General features: G+C 37.9%; 3 protein-coding genes and 1 pseudogene across 11 annotated transcripts in view; all 4 read right to left on the reverse strand.

The window, feature by feature from the left end:
- Positions 1–581: 581 nt before the first annotated feature.
- On the reverse strand, positions 582–16,775 carry LOC113495908 (transmembrane protease serine 9-like). Its single transcript, XM_026874909.1, has 18 exons — positions 16,626–16,775; positions 15,371–15,502; positions 14,550–14,703; positions 14,035–14,133; positions 13,535–13,671; positions 13,096–13,146; positions 12,535–12,656; positions 7,789–8,014; positions 7,324–7,597; positions 7,125–7,223; positions 6,759–6,967; positions 6,416–6,516; positions 4,278–4,312; positions 3,796–4,085; positions 2,630–2,903; positions 2,246–2,344; positions 1,472–1,665; positions 582–1,085 (listed from the first exon to the last, which is right to left on the reverse strand). Exons 1-18 carry the CDS (start codon positions 16,758–16,760, stop codon positions 981–983), a joined length of 2,736 nt encoding a protein of 911 aa, XP_026730710.1. The 5' UTR covers positions 16,761–16,775; the 3' UTR covers positions 582–980.
- LOC113495677 (brachyurin-like) lies at positions 5,934–8,017 on the reverse strand. Its single transcript, XM_026874542.1, has 5 exons — positions 7,789–8,017; positions 7,324–7,597; positions 7,125–7,223; positions 6,759–6,967; positions 5,934–6,516 (listed from the first exon to the last, which is right to left on the reverse strand). The coding sequence occupies exons 1-5, from the start codon at positions 7,987–7,989 to the stop codon at positions 6,412–6,414; spliced, it is 888 nt and encodes a 295-aa protein (XP_026730343.1). The 5' UTR covers positions 7,990–8,017; the 3' UTR covers positions 5,934–6,411.
- Positions 8,110–9,910, reverse strand: LOC113495681 (annotated as a pseudogene).
- Positions 16,776–17,268: 493 nt separating the features above from the next.
- LOC113495669 (spectrin beta chain) overlaps positions 17,269–26,583 on the reverse strand; it is a 50,982-nt gene continuing 41,667 nt past the window's right edge. For 3 of the 9 annotated variants that reach the window (XM_026874523.1, XM_026874524.1, XM_026874525.1), the window contains exons 30-38: positions 26,306–26,529; positions 25,767–25,963; positions 24,116–24,266; positions 21,790–21,891; positions 20,968–21,111; positions 20,317–20,410; positions 19,922–20,101; positions 19,401–19,634; positions 17,269–18,666 (exon numbers count right to left, since the gene is read on the reverse strand). In XM_026874523.1, the coding sequence (XP_026730324.1) occupies positions 19,427–19,634; positions 19,922–20,101; positions 20,317–20,410; positions 20,968–21,111; positions 21,790–21,891; positions 24,116–24,266; positions 25,767–25,963; positions 26,306–26,529 (1,300 nt within the window). In that variant the 3' untranslated portion in view covers positions 17,269–18,666; positions 19,401–19,426. Of the gene's footprint in view, positions 18,667–19,400; positions 19,635–19,921; positions 20,102–20,316; positions 20,411–20,967; positions 21,112–21,789; positions 21,892–23,407; positions 23,471–24,115; positions 24,267–25,766; positions 25,964–26,305; positions 26,530–26,583 lie in introns of all 9 variants that reach the window. The other 6 variants (XM_026874526.1, XM_026874527.1, XM_026874528.1 and 3 more) reach the window with 6 other exon arrangements.

Here is a 26,583-nt window from a genome sequence, read left to right on the forward strand (position 1 = left end):
TATAGTTCGGTACAAAATCGTAGCTTTAACTCAGGACACAATATTCCGCTAAGCGGCAAAGTATTAAAGAAAGAAGTACGACTCTGATAGCGTACCTAATGAATTAAAGTGACACTTTTATCAATAATTGATTATTTTAATAGATCTAAACAAGTAATAAACGTGCATAGATTGCTGTAATGACATTGAAAAGTAAAGAAATTTATGATCGCATGTGACTGCAAAAGTTTACTTTAGAATCAGAAATAGTAGCGAACGAATTCCAAAGGTTTAGTCGGTAAGGGTCTTGATCCCGGTCCCATGATAGTCCATAAGCCTTATTAATAGCTTCCTTCTTACTTCCTTTATAAAAGCGACGCCGTTCAGTGTTGCCCAAAGTATGCATGGCATGTAACAAGTGCCAGGATTCTGACAATGTTTGCCTGGATAAGTACACGTTTCTCTAATCTTTCTTTGATTCATGGGTATTACGGTAACCGGATAGAAATCAGACAGTATCAGACAGACTATACTGTCTGATTTTTATCACTCAATCACACTCAATGGTTTAGAAGGTTGAATATTTTGAATAAACGATGCAATTTACCTTTTATCACTTTTTAATTTATTTTCAATCATCACGGACCGTGGATCGCTTTGGCCTGTATACAAATAACATATGGCTAACCGCTACCGCTTTACTGAACCATTTCAGTTTGTTAAACTGTATGTCTGAAAGGAATGTCATTTCCAAACATGTCAAGTGCTCTATTCGTGTTCTTTTCTTTTTAAAGTACTCGTAATGAAACATTAACCAAGCCTTCTGATGTCATCTCTAATAAGCAGTAAGAACTGTAGAATTCTACTCTCAAATGTATGGAAATGACATTTCGTTTCGATAAGTTACATTACTTAGACCTGTCATCTCGAAATCATATAGTCCCATGTTCCTTGTTTATTATATTTTAATTCTATATCTTTCAACGATCGTTCCGTATCGTTTACATGTGCTGGTTGATGAAGTTGTTGAAGCTGGTGACACGAGCAAAGGCAGAGGGGTAGCCGAGCTGGCAGCCGTCGTCGGCAACAAACGAGCTCACACCGATCTACAAAAGAATTATAAAATAGTCAAATATTATTATGATATAAACAAGTCAAGTCCAACGTCAGATTAATATTAGCCCACTAAGAGTAATCCGCTTTTAATTTTTTCAAATAAGACAAATGCGAGCTCACATGACGTAAACGATCCTCATATAAAAACGATTTATTTAATGGATTCTGCCGTCTATGCTTTTCTATAAATACGGACTATTGTATCAGCATACTTGACTAATTCATTTCCGACCTGATTTTTCATGGACTTGCGAATAACATGTCTTTGTATTGGTAAAAGGATTTTCACAATCGATTTAGTAGATCTAGAAGTAAATGTGGATGTGGTAATGATTAATCCCTAACAACTTTACCCCTTCATAATACTTAAACTTACAAGAATAGTGCGTCCGCCGCGGTTGAGTACGAGAGGTCCGCCGGAGTCTCCGCCGCAGATCCCGACGCCGCCGGCGCCGTTGGTGCAGATGGTGCTCTGGACCACGAAGTAGTTGCCGAACACGGCCTGGCACTGAGCCACGCTGATCACCTGCAGGGTCACGTGGCTCACTTCCGTTGAAGCACCGGCTTGAGCTGGACAAAAATAAATTTGAATGAAGACTGCACATTGCCGTGCACAGAGATAAGAAATAATTCAAATAATAGTGATGGAAAATTCTCAAATCCAGGTCCAGATCCAGATCAATGAAAGTGTTAAATGTCTCACAAGTATGTATTATACACGGTGGTTTTATAGTCGTCTTACAAAAGCAGCCCAGTTCATGTATAACGTAAAATACTTAAAATTAAATAACGTAAAATACACCTAGGCGCGATTATTATTATTTTATCATCAACTAAGATAGTAAGTACGAAGAAAAATTAAACAAGAGAAATCTGAAATATACTCTTAAAAATGATAAAACGCCGCCTCCCGCACCCCTCACCATTGTTACAAGGCTCGGACCGCGCTCGCAACAGAGCTGTGTTTCTAAAAAACTACGAATTGCATCATAATATTAAATAAAAATTGCATTTTAAATTTATTCAAATCTCATAAATACCTATTTTTTATCATGAACGTGTTCTAGTCATTGGATTCAAGAACTGGGCTGCTTTTGTAAGACGACAAAAAAATCACCGTGTATAATAGTAGCGTATAATTTTTGCTTACCGTCGCTAGTCCTGCCAAAACCAGCAGCTACAGCCCAGTTGCCGACAAAGCTGTCCCACAGCTCCGACGAGTTAGGAAGGCTGATGGGCTGGATACTGCCTGGTTACAAATACATCTCATATATTACAAATGACATTACCATTTAAAAATTTTAACCATTAATATTTAGATGTAGTTATGCCAAATAAGTTGTCATTATATTTTTACAACTTTTCAGGTTTAGAGCTTTTTAATGACATCATAAACATGCGCTTAAAAAAGAAAAACAACATCTAGATATCAAATGTTTAAAACCATCACAAATTAGATCATTCAGTATTTTCCTTAACCTCTAATTTGTTTCAATATCAATGTGAAGACTTAAGATTGTGATTATAAATTTACCGGTGTAGAAAATGTTGTAGGGCAGATAGATCATAGCGATGTCGTTGTTAAAGTTGCCCGAGAAATACTGGGGGTGCATGATGACGTTCGAGGTGGGGATGCGGGTTCCGCCGAAAAAGAGGAGCTTGGAGCCGAGGATGACGAGGAACTGTGTGGCCTGGTTGCGGCCGTCGTTCCAGCAGTGAGCAGCGGTCACCAGCCGGTTTTGAGAGAGCAAGGAAGACCCGCATACTGAGTTACCGGAGATGCCAAGCAGAGAGATCAAAAGACCAGCCTGAAACAAACAAAAAAATAGATATTTACCTAACAGAAATTTGAAAATCTCCTTAACTTAACGACTCAAAATTTATATATCAATAATCGGATTAATAGTTTTAGAGTGCACGAATCATTCCCGCTTTTTATAGCATATTTCATTACTCCTCTGCTCCTGTTAAGCATGATTATGATTTATATTTTATATCCTTCCTCAATAAATGTTTTTTTCTAAGACTGTTTTCTTTAAAATCGACGGCTACGGCTTAAGATAACGACTAGGTAGAATTTGTTTTGGTAGACAGCTGCCTCAATGGGTTTTCCAAGTTTTGGGTGATAGTGTTAATGAATGAGATTACTTTGACTTATTTATAAATAATCCGTTAGCGGTATGATACAAGTACCTACGTTCTTGTAAATGTTGTTTAAGCAAATAACCTTGTTTCACACCATATCTTTCGTTTCTCATTTTAGTCCTTTTTTGCATCACTTGATAGTGATATCTACATACTGTTTAAAAAAAAACCTTTTTTCTCGTTTACATAATAAGGATTTAACATTATTTTCGGCGTAGGTACTTACAGTATGACATTTTTCTTATTTCTGCTCTATTCTAATATTTTGTCTACAGTGACATAATTGTACTTATTTATTATCTTAACGTACTTAAAACGCTCTTTCCTTTCGTTTTCCTCAGTTTAAATCAATACTATCGCTTTAACTACAATATCTTTTATTCATTTATCGCTAAATTGCTGCCGGGCATTCTCTACCATAGGTAGCCCAATTGGGTCGTAAAACGAGTAACTGTTGTTGAGACCCAGTAGAACTCCTTTGAGCAATTCTTTTCAGAGTTAAATCGAATAAAGATTAATCGAACCACGAAAAGGGAAAATAAGATTTATACTCACGAAATAAGGATGAGAATTAGTGGGAGCCAACGCCCCACCTACAACTCTCTCTTCCTTGGCGCTCATCATCTCTTTCTCCGCGAGTCTGATCTTCTCCGCGGTGGGGATGCCGACCGCCTCATGGTATCCTACGTTCACGTCCACCAAGGCAGACGCCGACGCCACCAGCGCAAAACCTACCAACACTAAAGCCCTCATGTTTCTCTCAAATATGTTAGACAACGAACTGGCCATACCTACTTCACTTATATACTTGATGTCAATTAAATCAGATCTAATCAGACCCAAGCCTCAGTGTTGATTGGTAGACATTTATAAGGTATTACATGATTACATTAATCAGGATGGGTAACTTTTTAACAACATTTATCAAGATAGGTTTTTCCTTTCTTATTCAATAACACAGTGCACATATCAAAAAGTGTAAGCAACACATACGATTCAAATTATTATACTATGATTCCTTATTGTGCTGGTATTACCTATGTAATCTTTTTTGATCTCGAGGTCATACTGGCTGGTTGTAAAAAAAAATAGAGTATCAATTTCTTTTTCTTTCACAAATTCAAAAGCGAATGCATTTATTCGAAATTGAAAGCGTTTTCGTTACTTATTTAAATTCAGTGTTCTTTAAATGTCTGTATTTTGTATTTATTAAATGCAATAATTTTAACAAATTAAGATTTTGAGATATTTTCACGTTATGAAGCGACCTCATTTGAACGCAGAAGAAATGCAAAGAGCTGCAGAGATGTTGGAAGCGGGAAGAGGTCAATCTCAAGTATCTCGGTAATATGGCGTTAACAGAAGCGTTATTTGCCGTCTTCATCAGAGTTACACTAAGACGGGAGATCCTGCAGAGCACCACCCATGTCGAGGAAGGTGTACAACCACACGGCAAGATCGATACATGCCACTAACTGCAAGACGCCAGCCGATTAAATTTAAATTGTTGTTAGCTGCTGAGCCGTGCGAAATTGACTGCATGAGTATGAGCTACATACAAGCACAATATTAGGTGCCCACCGATGATACGTCACCGGAATCGCGCTCGTCGAAATGGATGGTAAAGGGGACAAATTACATAGATCCAATCGCGATGAGTCTCGATTTGGGTTCAAGCCCGATACTAGAAGGGTAAGAGTAAAGAGTACCCATCCTATAACGGCTCAACAGTTATCGTATCGATCAGAGCTCGTTTTTGTAAATTACGTTGAAGATTTTCTAAGGTGATGACACGTAAAGTGTTCACATTCAGCTTTGCACACGCGGGAGTACTTGGTATACAAGGAAAACATCGTAGTATTGCATTTTCCTGCACAATCGCCAGATCGCAACCCCATAGTTCTGTTGTCGCTTATCATCATCATCTCAGCATATAGCTGTCCACTGCTGGACACAGGCCTCTCCTACCGTTCTCCTGTCGCTTAAATAAACGATAGATTTTTATAATGACATTGTGAAAAGTAAAGATAGGAACATAAACGCCAGTGTGACGAAATTTTACAAAACATAGCAGCGAACGAACTCTAGAAGTTTTAGGAAGGTAAGTAAATATTCCGGCATGTGTTGGAAGTATACTTAGACTCAATTATTCAGGGGTTGCAATAATTAAATAAACTCTACAATTTATATCATTTCCATCATCAAGGATTCGGTCATCGTATACCACCTTGGCTTGTAGACTTGTTACCGTTATCGCCTTACAGCTAACGCCGGCGAATGTATTTAATCTATTACTATCTATTATCGAACCTATTATTAAACCTACATGTCTTATCAAGCGACGTCTCATGTTAAAAAGGAACGTCATTCCCACACATTTCCAATTTAATATTGTTTTTTTTTTATATGACATTACATGGGCCTTCGTGTCTATCCCTTACAAGCAGTTAGAACTAAGTTCTAATTACTCCTTTGCCCTCAAACGTATGGAAATGACATTTCGTTTTGATAAGACACGTCACTTTGATCTGTCATCCCCATTGGAGCGTTAACGATTGTAGAAAGGTCGTTTGGCTAAGCTTATAAGGTCGGCACGCGGCTAGCGCCTTGCCACGCGCTTTAGTAGAATTGGTACGTTTAACACGTATCATTGACTAATTGTGTATATCGTAAAGATTAATAACACATTAAAATAATCTCTTTATTTATTTTATTTTACCAATAATTAATTATAAGGATAAAAAATGTTTTTATGAACGAAACTGGCTACTTAAGAATATACAAATGTAACAATTGGCACTTCATGAAACCGTGCTACTGGACTTTTCTAGTCATTTTGTGCAGGTTCGATCTCACATGCAAGCGTCATTGTGAACTTTTCAAAGTAGGTACGTTATTCATTAGTGTATTGCTCCACTGACAAACAGTAAAGGAAAACATCATGAGATGATACAACTTTAAAGATGAGATTATATTGTTATTAACCGACGTAAGGCGTAAGAAGTTCACCATGTCTACTTGCTTCAACTATAGATACCTATGACAGAGTTAATATTTTATCTCTTTAATCCGAAATAAACTAGATTCAATCGTTCTCATTCTATTTTATTCTCTCATTTAATCTCTCATTTTATTTTATTTCGGAATCTTTTGAAGTTGGTTTTGTATCGTTTACATGTGCTGGTTGATGAAATTGATGAAGCTGGTGACACGAGCGAAGGCCGAAGGGTGACCATGCTGACAAGCGTTGTGGGCGGCAAATGAGCTTACACCAATCTGTAAATAAATAAAGAAACATTTATTCTTATTCTTAAACTATAAATAAAGGACATTGTCAGGGATATGCGATATTATATGAGACAACAAGGATTAGTTGTTGTCATAAATCCATGGTAGTTACCAGTCCCAAGAGGAATGGCATTTAAGTGCTCGCGGTTAGACTAGAAGCCGGCTTCAACATAGTATAAAAACCTGGGCAGGTGATGACGAACTATAAAGGAGCAAAAACTAGGACTCACGAGAATATTTCTTCCATTGAAGTTGGTGACGAGAGGTCCGCCGGAGTCTCCGCCGCAGATGCCGACGCCGCCCCAGCCGGCGGTGCACAGCGTGCTGGCCACCACGTAGAATAAACCTTGCTGTGGGTTGTTGTAGATTTGTTGACATTGCGCCACATTCATGACCTGCAAGCCTACGTGGCTCACTACAGTCGATGAACCTGTTTGTTCTGTAACCAATCAATACAATGCTATAGATAATAATATTGTCCATCAACAATGAACCAGGAGACGAAATCTTTTGAGTATGAAATAAAATCGATCAATGATGCATTTGAGGATAGGACTATATAAGAATCAGATACTACTTTTTTACTTATAACTTACGGTCGCTAGTTTTCCCGAAGCCAACAGCAGTAGCCCACTGTCCCACGAATGTCTGCCACAACTCATTGTTCTGTGGAAGGCTGATAGGCGCGATACCGGCTGCAATAAAACGTACATAAATTAATAACTTTTAAAGTATTTCTGGAAATCAACTGATAGATTTTTTTGAATCAACTAAGTTAACTTAAACAGTACTTACGTGCGTTCGATACACTAACAGGAAGATAGATCATAGCGACATCATTGTTAAGGTTAAAGGGATTCCATTGAGGGTGCGTGTAGACCTGGTTAGTATTGATCCTGATACCACCACTGTACAAGAAAATTGATCCAAGGATGACTTCAAACTGCCAGGCCTGCTTTTGAGAGTCCCTCCAGCAGTGAGCGGCAGTCACCAGGCGGTTGGACGAGATAAGAGAGGAGCCGCAAACTGATCTGTTAGCTTGGCCAATGAAACTTACCAGCAGACCGGCCTGTAAGAAAAATAGATTGCTATGATTTGTTGGAATGAATGATCAGTTAAAGTTTTCGCAGCTAAAGCAACCACGTTAAGTTATAGCAGCTAAGTAAACATGAAAGGGAGAGAACATGCAAAACGTTATCAAAAACTTAAGCGATATTGTTTCCATAATATTCTTTAAGAAAAACAAAAGAATTGACTTACGAAGTATGGATGAGCGTCGACGGGAGCATGTACACCTCCAATAATTTTTTCGTCTTTTCCTCGGTTCGCAAAATAAGCATCTTCGTAAGCCTTTATCTTCGCCGCGGTGGGAATACCAATGGTGTCGTGGTATGACACCGAAACGTCTACGGCCGTTGCGGATACCACCAGCGCCAGACCGAACAATACAAGAGCACGCATTTTAGGAGATATGAAAATTGTTTTGCTAACAGGTGAACTTGCTACAACTTATATACGATTTGTATAAACACAATTTTGCTAGTGGAGTTCCACTATCAAATATTAAAACGTATCAAAACATTGTAATGTTTTCCCCATCGAGAACTGAACCAGAATAATAACAAATGATAGATATGATGATAGTGTGAAAATATATTATTTTATTTGAATTGTGTTCTATTAGAAATCAAATGTCACAAATTGTTTAATTGATTCTTAGACTCACTCAAAAATTTTGCTTTTACGGTTGATTAACGAACAATTTGTTGAATTTGGATTTTTAAATAGGATCTACGGAACAATAATTTCAGTAAAAAGACGGTGCTTGACTAGTATTGTCAATAGTATAATCACTGATTGTAACATCCTGATTGCAGATTATCACGAATTTGTTTTGATAAAACTGTGATTTACTCGATTTTTAATCATTATAAAAAACAACAGATGTAAACATTTAGTTAGGTTAGCTTAGTTTGACACGGTCGGTCCGTAGATAAATCATAGCGACATCATTATTAAGGTTAGAGGGATTCCTTTGAGGGTGCGTGACGACCTGGTAGGTAATGATTCTAATGCCAGCGCTAAACAGGAAATTTGATCCAAGAACGACTACGAAATTCCAGGCCTGCCTTGTACCGTCCCTTCAGCAGTGAGCGGCAGTCACCAGGCGGTTCGACGAGAGAAGAGAGGAGCCGCAAACTTATCTGTTAGGTTCGCCAATGAAACTCACCAGCAAACCAACCTTTAGGAGAAAAAAGTAAATTTTAATATGCTTGCACACATTTCCATGGTATTAAAGGATATCAATTTTCGGATGCTGCAATTGGACTGGATTGAAATGTAACAATGTTATTGGTTTCTAACTTTTTTAAAGTAATCACGTTTCGGTACACCCTACAGTTTTACCTGTGCAATTAAATTCTAAGGTGCGTTGCAACCTTTAACAAAGACTACTGAAGGGCCTGCCCACAAATTACATGCAGACTTTTCCGAGAGAGATCGATATAATGCGCACTGGTTACTTCAGAAACTGTGTCTCTACGTATCCCAAGCGCCACAAAGACGAAACTTTTTGGAGAATGAGACAAGCATATTATTCTTTAGGAAAATTAAAGAAAAAAGGTCACTACGCATTTAAGGAAATGCATTGAAAATTGGAAAAGAAATTTGTTTTTTGTATACAGTTAGAGAACCGAAGCAACACTTTAGGAGAGGATACATTCCATTCTCCAATAGACAAGAGTATTGAACTTACAAAGTATGGGTGAGCATTGACAGGAGCAATAACACCTCCGATAATCTTTTCTTGTTTTGCTCGGTTCGCGAAATATGCGTCTTCGTAAGCCTTTATCCCTTCCGCGTTGGGAATACCAATGGTGTCATGGTATGATACCGAAACGTGTACGGCCGATGCAGATACCACCAGCGCCAGGCCAAACAACACAAGAGCACGCATTTTATGAGATATGAAAATTGTTTTGCTAACAGGTGAACTTGCTACAACTTATATAGGTACTATTTGTTTAAACATGAATTTTCAATGGAGTTCCACAACCAAATATTGAAACGTATCTCTCTGGATTTCGTCCTGTCAATTTTAAAGGTTCTAGGAAATCCCATCACTCATTTTGTCGAGTTTGCCGAACAGGGAAAAAGAAGCGAAAACCAAGATTGCTTTACTCATTGATTAGATTTGTATGGATGATGATTTTTATAAATTATGATTTTTTATTTACTTTTTAAATCATGTAACTTATTACAGATTTCCACAAAACTGTTTATACCGTTTGTCTGTGGATAGTAACATTTATTATATCTACGGAACATTAATTTCTAGAATCATTTGCGCCTAACCAGTTGATACAGATTGATTGTTGTAATTATCAAGATTTAATTCGGATAAAACTGTTTTGACTCATACTTACTTTACTCATTAAAGATAAACAGAGGCTGACCATTCAACGTATGTAAAACTTAAAGTGGAAAAATTACATAAAATTGTCGCACGAATGTGTTAGAAAAGACGACTAGCATGTAAAATTGTGCATGTAAAAAGTCCAACTTTTCTCCCCGTCGCATGGTAGATCTATAAGTCAATACTCTCTGTTATCCATTTCGATATTTTACTGGATACCTTCCAAGGACACAGTAATCCTCGGAAAGGATATTACAAGTCGTTTTATAATACATAATCAATCAATCAATTTGATTGATAATGATGATTTTGATTGATGTGTGATCCATGCATGCTTGTTCTGAGTCTGGGTGTTTCTAAAAACAATAAAACGCCCCGCGTCACAACAAGTTATAATACCATAATTGTCATAAAAAATATAATTTTCTTTTTTATTCACAAATGTGGGCCCTAATTTAGCTATTTAAATATAATGGCCGATGAATGAATAGTAATTGGATTAAATTTGAAACTACAACCGTATGTTTCATTCACCGTCATTTTATAAATTTATTTTTGTATGAAAAAATAAAAATTGCCAATAATAATCTCTAATTCATAAGTTTTCTATTTAAATGAAAACTTGATGTTGAGAATACAATGAAATTATTTCAATACTGTGAATATTTAAGCATTCTTTTTAATGACCATTAATTGTGCCTCATCATAAACTCATTATGCCTTCTTAAATGAAATGTGATTAAATGCCTAGGTCATTGTGGGTTTTTCTTACCCTTTGTGTATATTATACTTAATCTTATCTTGAGACAAACGTGTAGAGATTTTCAGTTTATTTAGGTACTGGATTATATGTTATCAATTATAAATAAGTTACTGAAAGCAACGAAATTATTGTATTAAGTATTATTGTATTATCCTCAAAACAATCTGATTTAAAATGTTTTGATTTTAATTAAGCGGTAAAAGAGGGGGGCGGGAAAGACTGATATTTTTTAAAGACCGCTTTTCAGATTTTGATTCGATCTGAAGTAGTTTTATCGCATTAAACCACAATCAAACAGCGATCACAGTTATATCACAGTCAGCATAGTATCAGCATAGTCAGATGTCGATCGTAGTTCCGGGTTTCTGGGTACCAACCTGATTGTGTAGCATTTAATTAGGGATCAACAACTGGATAAAGGACTCTATTTAATCATAGCTAAAAAATATTAAAGATTCAGCAATCCATAGCAATCTTTATTTACAAAGGCATAAATCATAACGTTATATCTACGTCAAATACCAATACGTATTTAAAATAGAAAGCGTAATCGCACCAAATCCGTTTTTGCGTTTGAAATTATTGATAACGTGTTAAATCAGATCTAGGCACTTTATTATTCGACAATTCACATTTGAATCTTTATACTCATCCCTAAATGTTAACAAGGAAAATATAATTCCTAAGATCTATTTTATTAACAACTCGTAGCCCCAATACTTCTGTAAATTGTTTTGTAATTAAATTTTAAGGTGCAAGTCTAAAAGGTATTGCGTATCGTGGTCCATCATTCATTTCTACATTAGTCCAAATATTTTGATACCTGAATGCTGCATGTAAATAGCAAAATTACTCTACTAAACGGAGACGCGTGTAAGCCATAATATGATAGTCAGTATGCTGGCGCTCTGAGTCAAGCTCATACAGCGTTACCCATCAAACACTGTACGACGTCTTTCGGACCTGTGATAGCCCAGTTGTAAAACTGCTAAACTAATGATTTCAAGTTCAACAGGGCACGCACCGACTTATTGAATGTGCTAAGAGCAATGTTGCGCCTTTTCTTCATCAGGGCTAGAGCGCTTAAAAAGCGCTAAAAGATTTCATAAGAATGATATTTTGACACCGCGCTCTAACAGTCAATACTGTAAAATTTTAAAGTGCTTGAAAATATTCCTACTTGAAATAAAAACTTTTAATTTTGACCAAATAAACGGATTCTCCAACAACATAGTCAACCAACTTTGCCAGTTATTACCTGATTATAACAGGAAAATAAATCTTTTTAATTTAGTCTCGATAATAATTATCTGGGATATACCTAATTGGTTGATCACACTACAGTACGCAATAATTTATCATAACGACAACGACAACACAAACTCTTTAATTGAGGCCTAATTCATTAAATCTGATTTTTATTCATGGTTTACGAACTTCTTTATTTATTCAAATTGAGTAAGTAAACATTCCACTTTTGCTCTGACAGGGAAAACATAAATTTAAATGTGGTATATGTATGTATAGCTACTAATACTTGATATCTAAGTGAACTTGTTGTCTCTAATTTTTAATTTATTTAAAAGAGTAACCTATGTTCTTCCCCAAACGAATGACATTTTGAAACAGCGCAACTAGAGTCACTGGTTCCGTAACCAAATGTTCTGATTTATTCCAACTATAAATAAATAATTTTGATTAGATTTGATTTGATAGTAAAAACGACATTATTTAGGCGATACGGCATTGATAGATAGCCAAAAACTTTTTAACATTATTTAATACAAACATTTCACATTCGGATATAAAATCTTTCGAAAGACAAAACTAGTCCAGGATAGGCACTCCGGTGACATCGCTGATCCAGTCGAGGTACCGCTGCACTCGTGTGAACACTGACGGCATGTTGCTGTTGCAGCCAGTTGCACTCACAAAGGACGCTACACCCACCTGGGAAGAAATTATATATAGGAAGTTATTACTTCACCATATCCCTACTAATATTATAAATGCGAAAGTAACTCTGTCTGTTACGCTTTTACATCTAAATCACTTAACTGATTTTAATGAAATTTGCAACAGAGATAGAGTTGACCTTGAGAAAGAACATAGAATATTTTTTATCCCAGACTTCTGAAGGGTTCTCTTGGAAACACGATATAACCGACCTCGACGCGGGCGAAGCCGTGAGCGAAAAGCTAGTAAATACTAACTATTCGTCTATTCCAGCAGTTACGCCCGCTGCATATCAAAAATGATCCCACGGAAACATGAAAAAAAATGCCATCTCGCTTGGATAACTGTAAATATCAGTTTAAGGGGTGGCTGTAGGTTGCTTGAACTCACTCTTAAAGCAGAAAGCGGAAAACGGTGTATATGTAAAACTTACCAATATATCCACTTCATTAAGAACTATTGTCATAGGTCCACCGTTGTCTCCCTGGAAGAAAGACATACTTTGTATTAAATTCCATTGGGATCATGTAGCAACTAATGTTCCATAGAATGCTAACAATAAAAGGAGACGGAGGTCTCGGTGGCTGGATGGCATAGTGCTCTTGACAAGGGTATCATGCTACCATTATAGGACTGAAACATCTGAAACGAAAAGCTTTTTGCCCAGCTTCAAAGCACACTTTTTTTATGTATCCCATTGTGTCGTACTTCTGGGGAAAATTCCTCCACCAAATCCTTACACAATTCTCTATCTTGGAACACATAGAACCAGATCACGTGTCATGCGTCAAGATTGTCCCACCACCTCTATCTACGCCGTCCAAAGTAGGTAAAATAAAAAAGAAAATAAAGAGGAGGCAATGTGTGGGTACCTTGCAAGTGCCGCCGGTTTCGTTGCTCCCGCAAATAACATTTTCAGTGAGCTGGTTGAACAGAGTTCTGTTACACAGAGGATCTGTTATCACAGTCATTTGTTTCTGCCGGAGAAGCGGTGACACGTATGGCGCCCCTGTGGAAATAATAAGGAGTATATATCTAAGGTTAATGAAAGGTATTTCTAGTATGTTTCAGTCAAGCATTAAAATACTATCTTCGATAAATGAAGTAAAACGAGCAATTCTAACAAGGCGAAACGATGTCTAAAAGCCGTCCGTCCTTATTAATTTTGACCCGTTATATAATAAGTAAACATTTTATTTTGAAACTTTTTGTAGCGGTAGAAGTCGCAAGGTTTTGCTTGTCTTTTTCGTAGAGTAGGACGCTTTTGCCTTCGATTGAACACGAAACGGAATAAGCAGAATACTTGTGTATTTTTCGAAAAGACATTTTCTAGAGAGCTGTTGTAATATATAACGATGGAATAATATCTAACCATCAACTGCTATCCCCCATCCTGATACAATAGCAGCAAATCCAGCTAAATTGTGCGTCGCTATGCTACGGTAGGGAAGCTGGACTGGCTGCACGGTATCTGCAACATAAAATTTAACTTTTGGTCCATACTAGTCCATAGTCATACAGGTTAATTTCCAAAAAGCGGTGTTTAGTAAGTAGGTATTCTGAAAATCCTGACTAGCCTCTACGGTACAGAAAATGCTGAAAAGTTTGGAGGCTACTGACCAAACATGTTTTGTACAACTTTTATTTTAACAATAAATACATACATATTTATTTTTATATTTTTTGAATGCCACAACACTTGACATGAGCATTGATAGGCGAAACCACCAAAATCTTGTTAGTAGTACAAATAAGATAGGTAATTATTATGTATGTATGTTACCCTAATAATCATAAGAGAAATGCCACATCTTAGAATTGGGATCAATGACCCAGAATATCTGAGGTAACTTAAGACAAGGTTTAAAGTGCTTGTTGAATACGCACCAGTAATCTGAACAAGGTTAGCAAGCCTGAGCAGTGCGATGTCATTAGCAAACGTCGTAGGGTCGTAGTCCGGGTGGACCACTACTTCTGCCACGTTTATCACTCGTCGCCCGTTCTCGTAGCGGTCGTACAGGGAATGAGCGCCGAGAATTGCCTGGAAATTCACAAGTTAAAGCAGATTCAGTACTTTCAGTCCAGAGGCAAAGCCGCGACACGACATCCTTGCATTTATAAAAGCGAAACACAACGCCATCTAGTCTCAAACTGAGCAAAGCTTGTATCATGAGTATAATCGTGGTTATCACACAATATTTTTTCCTGTTTGGGGAATCGTGCTCCCATTTCTTCCATATTACTTTCCACACAATCCAACCATCTTTTGTTTGACCTGCCTCTCCCTCCCTATCAATATGCATGTAAACTGGAATTTACATGTTTGAGGCTTTTAGCAACATGCGATGCATCCCTCCACTTTACATGACCACACTTAACTAGACATTATATCGTATGTTTTTTAGACAGTTCAAGGCACCTCAAATGCGCCCAGGTACTCGTAGGTACGTTTATTTTGAGTATTCCGATCAACTCCTTTAAATTTCGTGATCTTATTGGTTGCCAAGTTGGCGAAAAATTATCATAAAAATGTTATCAAATAACGCATAAGACTTTATTCCAATGCTCTTTCAAGAATTACTTACCTATCTATCTAATTTTAATTTTCTTATTTATTCATAAAAGCATAAGCGTAAATACAGATTATAATCACATACTGAAAAGTAGCTCTCTCATCTGATCGAAGACTTGTTCTTTCATGTTCTCACCTGAACGTGATTAACTTGTTCTCCATTGTGGAAGCAACAGTGGGCTGCTGTGATCACCCATTCCTGGCTGAGCAGCGACCCGCCGCAGAATCCCAACTCTCCTGTCGTCCCCACGCGAGAGTATAGTGCTATCTAGATAGTGAGGAAGACATTCATGAGAAAATGTATTATTTATTATTATTATATTTTAAGTCCTTGGGCTTTGTAGACTTTACGAAACTCAACTGTGGATATTTTTGTGCAGGCGAATCCCGCTTAAAAATTTAATAGTGAGGTTTCCTGTTATCTATTCAATCTTATATCAAATTGCCTATAATTAATTAGGTATCAAAATTCTGTTATTTAGATTAGAATACATATTTAAAACCCTTCCTTTTGCCAAGGTTTGCAACCAAAATCTGTATTTTTTGTTTATCTCTGTAACTGAGTTAAAGTATGACTCCTCAGATTTAGCGGTAATTAATCTCTATGAAAAAAAAACACTATCTAAGGAATTCACAAAGATATGCCTAGAGCTTTAAACTTTTGCTCTTATATTGTTAAAATTGGCATGGCTTACCTAAATATTGTGCCAAAAATACCTACAGATCGAGGCATGTCCTCTATGTAGTATGTACTAGTTAACTAGTATGTAGCCATTAATGATCAAGGATATACACATTTAATTACAAAATTATCAAACTCGTACGATTGCTAATTTCCTTTATTGTTATGTCGACATTTAGATAGTACTTTTAGCAGATTCTACGATAGCAAACTATGTATAAGTATTTAACATTATGCAACTACCAAAAAAACTCGTTTTCCTTCAGATAATATCAGTTGTAAGGTGGAATATTTAATAAGTTATGGCTAACGTTCCTTTAACTCTTGACTTCCATAGTACACAATCCCTGTAGAATAGTGTGGTGTAATTTTGGGGCCACACTAACGAGAAATGCCATTAATGTGTGTTGTGCCTGGCACCATATTTGTTTCTGATAAGTGAAACACACTCCCACGTTACGCTTGCGCGCAAGCCTGAGGCGAGTGACATTTTTAACTTGCAAGTGGGTATACGTCACCACAACAAGCGTGACGAGATGCGGGTTTGATTTCCGCGCAGGACAAGTATTTGTATAGTCCACGAATGCTTGTTGTGTATGTGGCTTGAATATTTTTTTAAAGATCCCCAACACAAGAATTAAATAACTTAGCGCGAAGGACATTAACACAAAAACAAATTGACGTTAGATATTCAAATTGTTTGCCTCACCTGAAATGGTCTAATATTTTGCTCACTGATCTCTCCTTGCACGATTCTGGTGTTAGCATTACAATTTTTACTATTACACTTACTCCCACTAGCACTGATTACGAACAGGGACCAGAAAATCAACTTACTAAACATTATTTTGTGTTCTAGCGAGAGTTAACACTTAAGATCGGGCTCAATACAGGGAATATCGTGAGAAACTGAGTTTGGTTTTATCTCCTTACGTGCAAGTGATAGTCGAGATGACAGGTGAAATCCTGATAAGAACCAAAATCGATAACGGGGATATACTTTTGACCAAGTCCATTCATGAGATTGCTAGGTACCACTTAATAAAGTAGTATATTTTCCTAGTATTGGTTGTGTTACTTATTATTATGCATACCAAATTATATGGATTGCGTGGGCTGGATTAGGTTTTGTTTAGCAGAGATAAACCCAGGAAGTTATTTTCTAAGTAAATATGAAAGTATTTTTTATCTAATGCGGCGATGGAGATAAGGACGTGACTGACGTCGTAGTATAAGACTTCAATTTCTATCAAATTCTTTGTTGCTTATTTACAGATATCGTCGTAACACTACTACATTACAGCTATTGCTTACAAGTAATCGTTTGGGTTCTAATGAAAAAAAGACAGGTATATTTGAAAACATTATTTATTTTATATTCTCATCAATAAAGAAAGTTCTTTAAAATAAAATAAGTATAAACATAGGTTTACGAAACATGCAGTGAACATGTTGCGCTACCTGCCCGACGGCCTGCGCGGCCGAACAGGTAGCGCCGCACTCGTCAGATATACAGTAATCATAACACGAATAGAACTAAAAATGTGTGTACGTAATTTTATGAAATGTGAAATTTAGTTATAGTACTTATAAAAATTATCAATTTGTGAACGTTGGCAGTAAAAATAATCATACAAAATCAATGTTCATAATAGAAATACGTCATTTCTTAGAAGCACTTATGAGGCGATCAAGCATACTTACAATGGATTACTATGATATGACGGCCGCCGCCGCCGGCCCGACTCGGCGCTCTATGCTACTCGCCTCACACTAACAACGAGAATCTAACGAGAAATGTTTATAATTTAAATGCGGCATTTGTAGACGGACAGCGGCGACTGGCGGTCGGAGAGAAGACACTTTATTATGGAAATTAAATCTAATACAATTTATGTACGTAGCTTACGTTATCTCGTGTTGCTCCGACAAGGCTAAGCTGTCAATATAATTAGTAAAACCTCAATCCACTGGGAAATCGTCTATTGAATGTAAATGCGGTTACAATCCTCCGTCGTCTCAGCTAGGTTAACATTATCAAATGCGATAGTCAAATTCCGTCGATTGGTATTATATTGGTCATTAAATACATTAAACTTTTTATTATAATTATGAATAATTAGTAAATCGCACGACATACATTTCTAGTTCAACTGAATTTACATCACACTAGCTCCATTTCTTTTAAATATAAATATTTTAAATATATATATTCTCAATCTGAATTTAAACACTAAAATCATCTATGTATAAATAGCGACGCATTTAGAATTTTATAATAATATGTATTTCATTTAATCATAATCGTTTCATATCAATAACAATTACACTTTCGAGGGGTGGGATCGTACATACCAGGATAAAATCTACTATAATATCTTCAATCTTCGATACGAATATCGAACAATAAATACGGTTTACGAGGGCGAACGATCGAACACTCAGATACCGAACAGTCTCAAATAACGTTTCGTACGCAACAAAAAATAATATTAATTAATAATAATAACATTGAACCGATGCGACGGTCGATGGTGCCGCGAGTCGACAATATTTCGTCATTAGCAAAGCTTACAGCTGCAAGCGTCGTGAGAAATGCGCGGCGGCCGTCGGCGGCGCGTGCGTGGCGTGCGCGGCGGCGGCGAGACCGCGCGAGCCGCCGGCCGCGCACTGCACGCGCCGGGAGCCCGCCCCGCAGCGTAATGAGGAAACTTGGCGCCGCCCGCACTACACGCTCCTTAAGTGTTTAGCTGCGGACACATAACATAATACGTTACACGCTTGTTGTTAGCTATCAACGTTGACCATAATCAAAAAGTAACTTAAAAACAGCGTGTGCTCTACATGATTTATTTAGACATGAAGTTGTCAGTTAACATTACATTTCCATGTTATAAGTTGGGCGTTTTACGGTTATATATTAACGAAAAACTTGTATGACTTCAATTATCTTATAGAAGGAGCACACGCAGTTTGTAAGGCCCTCTAGAGCATGCGTCAATGTCAAACCAATAACAAAATTAGTCAATTAAGACGTCGTACAAATGGTTAGTTAATAGAAGTGCTGAAAAACTTTAGAATTGCTTAATATTTCAACAAAATGAAAATAATGATAGTGCATTGCCTCAACGCAATATTTACTTTGGTGCTAATGAAAGATTCATACATTCATCATACAATCATTTTGATTATGAAAGTTATATTAGTGTTAAATAGTCATGGCTTTATATTTTGCGTGATATTGTGCAACATAGTCGATGCACTGAAGATTTGGTTACACTCAAATTGTAATAGAGATTATAAATGTCAATATCAGTAAATAAGCTCAGATTTAGCCCAGTCATAAGTCAAGCTAAATATTTACGCTCCACCGCTATATAAGCAACTAATTCATAAATGAAGCACAGTTAAGTTGGCTTTGCTGCCTTCCACCCACAAGAACAGTGTCACAAGAAGGTAGATAGGCAGTGGAGAACTCGCGAACCGTGTGTGATGGCATGCGGCATGCGACTACGGGGCGAAGACGAAGGTTGTGAGATTGACTGACTTTTTCTTGAGCGTGAAGAAGGAGCGTCGCTTGGGCTCGTTGTTGGCGGGCGCGGGCAGCGTGTGCGAGCGCGGCGCGGGCGCGGCGGCGCGGGCGCGCAGCCCCTCCAGCCACCACGACATCTCCGCCTCGTCGTGCGCCTGCAGCAGGAACTCCGCGCCGTTGCTCAGCCTGACGACCAAGCAACAAACACTTTTATACCTATTCATATTTTACACGAGTTTGGAAAGATGACACGTCACGTCGGCTCGTATCAAGTGCACTTTGATACTGACGTTACGTTGTGCAATTCAGACGCAGACGTTTATAAGACGACTTTAAGACATTTCAAACACAACAAAAAAGAAATGTTTACGAATTAAAATTGTTGTCCTTTTCTAACATAACTGGTAAATATTTCAAAAAATTAAAGTTTGTACAAGAGTTGTTGTGACATTTATTTCCAATCATATACACACCTGAGACGGAAGACATGCTTCTTCTTGGTGTAGTTGGCTGCGACCTCGACGACGGCGCCGTTGAGGTCGAGCGGCGCCTCGGCGCGCCAGTGCACGTCCGGCGCCGCCTTGTACGCCTTCTGGTCCTTGTAGAACGACATGCGACCGTCCTTCGCCACCACGTACACCTTGTCCCACGATCTGCTCGATGTTTGAATTGAAATTATGAATATACTTAGAGACATTAAAAATTTAGTTAAAAATAAAGAGTTAAAAAAATACTTAAAAATAATTAAAAGTGACACACAACGGTGTTTGTTAGGTCGGAGAAGGTTCGTTACTTTTTAAACTCAACTGGAGAATTACGGAGGTTTAACCACAAGTAGCAGATAGATTATTTGAAATGATGCCCTCACCTGTTGGAAGCTCGTTTAGCTGCGGACTCCCACTCGTGTTTGCGCACCAATGTCCCCTCTACGCCTTCGTCTTCACTCGCGGGGCTAGCACCCTCTGTACACAACAAACCCTTCGTACACAGTCCTAACACTAAAGCGTCTTTAACGCATCGACACTTTGATAGGTCTTGTAATTTAAATATTCCTGACAACATAATCACAAATAAATTATGTAACTTATTTTATTCCAAGAATATTTAAATTACGTATCTACACATAAAATGCTGACCACGCAAGACTTATATAATCTAACAACTTAAATGCTCCTAATAATCTTTAATAATAAAGGTGATAGGTTTGATACGCAAGTGTCCTGTCCGAACCTAACAATTTTGAATGAAAGCCACGCATACAGTCGTCTTGTTTATTGGCTAAACCAGGAACATCATATAAAATCATGCGCGCAACAATCACAGCAGCACAAACAAAGCTCATCGCGTAACATAACATGGAAAGAGCGAGCGGACAGTCGCGGATGGAGTAGTAATAGTTTTAAGAAACAATATCGCTTTGAAGCGATATAAGTCTTCATTAATTTTCATTAAACGTTACAGAATTGTTTTGGCCATTTTTTGTTTAGATCCAGCCAAGACTGTCCCCTACCACGGATACCTTCATCGTCGCTATGATGAGTTCCGGAAAGTAGTTTCTTCGCCGTGCGCCATCGGAAACTCCTGAAGGGCGACTTGCTTCGCGACCGCGACTTCACCTTACCGGAACTAGACGGCGTGGCCGGCGTCGAGCTCGTGCCGGGAGCTGTCCGCGTCATCAGGGAACGGGTAGTACGGGGGTGCGGGGAGTGCAACGTTACAGAAAAGGGCGTGACACGGAGAGGGACGGGCAGTGGTGATTTTATATTAATTCAACAAGGACCGTAAATGGATATTCGAGGAGGGAGAAAAACAAAAAACAAACATAATTCAAAGCAACATAAAACACGTTTGCGTCGCAGCGAAAAACAAAAGCTTTGTCATGCTTGTAATTTCAACATAAATCATTTTAACAAAATCACACTGCACATAGATAAATAACAAAAACACAGATGTTATCATGCATTTTAGAATACGCATTCACTGTACATATTAGAATACCATATCGTCATCACTAAACAACGGGTTAAATGTATCATTTACATTCAGATGGTATGATTTCAATTTGAAAATTGTTATCTAGTCATAACGGTTCAAGTTAAAATTATATAAAATATGTAACTCTTAAATAGTTAGCTGATTAACTGAAATAATTGAGACCTTTGTGTAAGATTGAGAACTTTTTTTGACGGGCCCATACATAAATAACTTGTACTGAATCCAACCAAAGCAACACAAGTGTGTCCATACCCGTTCATGTATTCGTTGTCCATGTCCAAATTGAAATCAGGCCACTTTATTGTTATGGGTCTAGTCTATTAGGTTCTAGGTCTACAATACTCACTGGAGAGGCGTGCGGGTTTGGCGGGCGTCTGTTTCGAGGTGGAGGGGGCGGGCGGGGAGGCGCGCTCGGGGGGCGCGGCGGCGGCGGCGGGCGCGGGCTCGCCTGCATGCGTACAGGGGACTACGTGCTAGTTACCGCTACACTACGTGCTACATGCTTACGTTATGCATTACGCATCGCTACATGCTACGAACTGTCTACGTGTTGCCAAGCATTGTGTCACTGTGCCAAGGTTTAACTTGGTCCAGTTCTGGCTAATAAAACCAGTATTTTGTGCTTTAAAAAGCATTCTTAATTTATTAGTGCTTAGAACATGTACACAGATTCGTAAACAAACAAAATACATGCTACATTTACTTATCATTATATGGGTCAATGTTATCTCATTAATTATCAAGACAGGACAGTAGTCATTCCAGTTAAAAACCCTATTCATTACACCTACTGATCACCCTACGTTTTCAATTTATTTTTTGTATGTTTTATGATTGAAGCTTTGTTAAAATTCCTGTTTGTAAGCAATCAATGGTAAACCATAGCCCCGTGTAAAGTGATAAATAGTGATCACGAGTAATGTGCTTAAAATTAATTTAATATAATTTATATAATATCAATATGTATATAATATAAGCTATAGACAAAGCGGATGCATAATATACGTATAGATAGCAAGATAGTGAAGCAAGTATACACAGTGTTATACCTACCTTGTGGAGTCCGTTTTGTACAAGAGTATAGAAAGCGAATAACACGACTATGAAGTATAGTATAAACTTAAAGGAGAGTAGTTTACGAGGTAGCTTCCCCACAGTAAAGCGTTATTGTGTCACAAACGTAATAAAACATATTAATTTTGATAATATTTTTTGACGTATAATTTTATTTATGGCCGAAGAAAGTATGATACTACAAAGAACACAAAACCACCTTGACAGCAGGGATTCAGTAATACTACAAATCCTTGATACGATGAAACAGAGATAGTACAGACATGAGAGACAGAGTATCAAACCATCACCGAGTTTAGCATGATGACGTCACAAAATAGTGAACGATAAAAATAAATAATTCTAAAATATAAGTTATATAATATTAACGTGAACTAGAATGAAAAAAGAATATCGTCGGGGTGTAAAACATAAAAATCGACTAAGATCAATTTGATACCAAACTAATTGCACAATTAGTTAGGTATAATACGCATCACTTAGGTTTTATGCCCCGAGAAATGATTGATGTGAACCAATGATAACTTTAATAAGTTGTTATAATAATGAGTCGACGAATAAATACCAGCACCTCTAGACTGTGTATGTGGAAGAATAAATTGAAATCGTGCATTAAAAGAAAACTGTGCTAGAAACCCCAACTACGGTTTACTTAAATATAACCTACAAAATAAACCTACACGAAAGAAAATCTCTTTCGTACAATAAAAGCTTTAAAGCTAATAAAATTAATCACAGTTAATCTAACTCCCCAAGTGTCGCTAACTATTCGAGCGCAGTGTTACCCGACAGAAATACAGAGTACACCCATTTTAAACTACCGTAGAAGCTCATGCCAACAGCCGGGTATGTTTTAACAACGGTAGGTTTATAATAAGCGCTCTTATTACCTGGCTGGGAATGCGGTCGCTCTTGGGCCTTCTCAGCCGCTTTAGTGGATGTTCTCCTTACGACTACGCGTGTGCATGTGTGGACAACACATCGGTAAGTAACGGCCCTTTGTCACACGCGATACTCGGCCGACCAACGAAAACGACAAAACAACGAGCGAATACATATTTTAACTTACGTTGTGATCGGTTTTGTTAGTCGGCTGAATAAGCGAATATAAGGGGCATAAAGAAATTCACACGTAAAGCGGCAAGCGTTGCCGTAAGCCTTCATTGGCTGTAGTGCGAAATGTGCTTAATTTCTTTATAATCAAATTCAAAAATCCTAAATTTTCTTATAATAAAACTTGACTTTATTATAATTTCCAATTGTAAGTGTTATTGCAATATGCAAGCAGCATTCACCGTTACGGTGAAAGTTAGTGGAAGTTTCAAAGATCATTTTTATTTTAGTTGGTATTCTGGTCGACAGTGCTAAAAGAAGACATTACACATGCGTGCTTACATTGCAATCCGTGAAACGAAGTGATGTTAATTTCTTAGAAGTAAGAATATTTTCTGTGTTTTTGACTAGTTATTTGTTATCCTTTCCATACCAACTTTTATGAAATTTTATTGAGTATATCTTTTGTATTTTATAGTTGACTTTTAAGATCTGTCTTGTCATTTAGGACTTGGTTGTATGTCAGCCGTAGCCGTGTGCAGTACCTGTGGGCTGCTGGTCGGGCGTGGCGGCGCGGTCCACAGCGTCCTGCGCGGCGGCGGCGGCGGCAGCGGCCTCGGCCGCCTCCCGCTCGCGCTTCTCGCGCTCAGCCGCCTCTGCGGCTTCCTGCCTTCGCTTCCTTTCTTTTACTTCGAACTGCAATCAGTAAATGGCGGTTTTATTGATACTGTATTGATAATTTTTGGGAGAGTTAATTAATTCCTGCTTGGCTTTAGTGAGTAGCGAAAGTTTGAGCATAAAGTCTTATAAATAAAACTTGTCATCTGAAAATAGTCTTGCAAAAAATAATAGTACAGAAAAACAGTTTGTTGAAGTTACACGTTTAAAGTATACAGTCAAAACCAACGCTTCTGTTAAGGAAACTATTGATTTTTCACCAAGCGATGGCTTAGCAATAAGCACTTTGCAAGAATCGTGTAACGATGACAAGCGCCAATACAAGCTCATGCAATACACCAAACACCACACTTACACAATCCAAGTAGTTATAGTACCATGCACCCTCAGGGACTAACAGATTACGGGTTTGGGATAGCAGAAGGATGGACGAACCTAGTGGTATGCTCTTTACTTCTTTTCCAAGGTCATTAGTAGTCTTAGCAGTGCCTGTCAAACCGGGTAAGGACAACACCGCGACCTCGCCTTTTATATCAGAATCTGAAGACTTGGACCTTTTCTCCTTTTTGGACCATTTTCTTATAAAACGTTTTAAACTAGACTTTGAGGAACTATTACTTTTATGTCTAAGTAAAGATACATTAGGATGCACGTTTTGGTAAGACAGTCTCTCCCATAATATAAAGTCAATACAGGCTAAGTATTCGTTAGCTTTCTCAGTCTGTTCAGGGAATTCAAAGAATACTGAGCTGTATAGCTGTTCAGGAGACAGGGGCGAGCTAGGCATAGAGGGCAAAGGGGAGTTAGACGCGGAACTTGTTTCAGATATAGTTGATAAGCTATTGTTGTTCTGTGACACGGGCCAAAGGTAAGAATGATTCCTCCTTTGATTGTTCGCATAGTTAATACTAAGAACTCTGGCTTTTATTTTCTCTGGTAAGTTAAATTTATTGCTATCTGTGATAATGTCCTCGACTATCTCGCTGTCGGGTCGTTCGTTCTTGTTAATAGTTATTGTGAGAGTTGGGTGTGAGCGGGTGGTAGGGGGAGGTTCATAGGTAAAGTCGGATTCGTCACATAGTTCCCAAGGCTGTTCACTAGGATACAAGGAAGTCTCACGTTGTTCAAGCTAGTTGTGAATAAGAAAAAAATATTAGAAGATGATAAACCATACACCAAGCAATACATAGAGTGAAGTGAAAAAGATCGGTTCTTTGTGTAAAGCTGTCTGTAAAATTTTTGAAGAGAAAAAAATGCAAATATTTGTAATTGAAATCAAATAACATGCGTGCAAATAAACAATAGTCATTGATAAAATGAAGAGTCACATATATTTTTTAATATCCATGCATGAAAAATGTAATTTAGTCAAAACTTTAACATCATGCAAATGCAAACTAAAATAATAATAATTTCTCGTCACTACTTCAGCACCCTCAATTCTTAAATGAAAATCAACTACTGCCTATTACAACGGACTACAAGCAACTACTACCTAGAAACAAACAAGTATCTTACGGTGGTGAGTCTCTGTAGCGCGGAGAACCTGTCCTCCTGCGCGGCCGCGGACTTCTCGAAGGCCTCGTGCTTCTTGATGAGCGACTCGACCTCGTCGATGGTGTGTCCGAGCTCCTGCGACATGAGGTAGGGCTCCTGCGCTATGAGCCACGCCTCCGCCACCGCCGCGTCGCGCGCGAACTGGTACACCTCCAGGACTAAAGGGAGAGATTTCTTATGTTATAGCTCTCCATGTAGCACATAGATGGAATTCTCTTGTATGTTTTGGTGCTATCAATACTATACATCTAAATATCAGTTTACCTTTGAGTGAAAAGTGAATGACGCGTGAATGGTCATTTTTACTAAACCGTTTTTTTGTTGTTTTTTAGTTTTGTACAAAACTAAAAGAGGCTAATTGTACACACAATAACATTAATATAATGTGTATCTTATAATATCAGAAAACAAAATTTGCAAAATGCCAAAAAACGTTTTTTTTACATAAACAGTACCCCAGTAAATTTAATTTAATTCTGCTATAGCAAAAAGAATCTTACTGAGTTGCAGGTTTTCCCAGCGCTCCTCCCAGCGGCGCAGCAAGGCATTGCGCTGGTTGGTGAGCTGCAGTAACTTCTCCTTGATGTCCGCGGACGCGTAGTGTTGGCGCGCCAGGAGCTCGCGACCCAGCGAGATACACGCTGAGAAGTTGTCCTCACGAGTGTCGATCTCGGCCTTCAGAGACTGGTGGTTGTTCATCAATAGTTCCACGCCGCTTACATCGCTGTAGAGTGGTTGAGAATGTTATTGTTGTTTCGTGAATTGATTGTATTTACTG

This window comes from Trichoplusia ni, chromosome 7 (assembly GCF_003590095.1).
Source record: "Trichoplusia ni isolate ovarian cell line Hi5 chromosome 7, tn1, whole genome shotgun sequence".
In the NCBI taxonomy this organism is placed as follows: domain Eukaryota; kingdom Metazoa; phylum Arthropoda; class Insecta; order Lepidoptera; family Noctuidae; genus Trichoplusia; species Trichoplusia ni.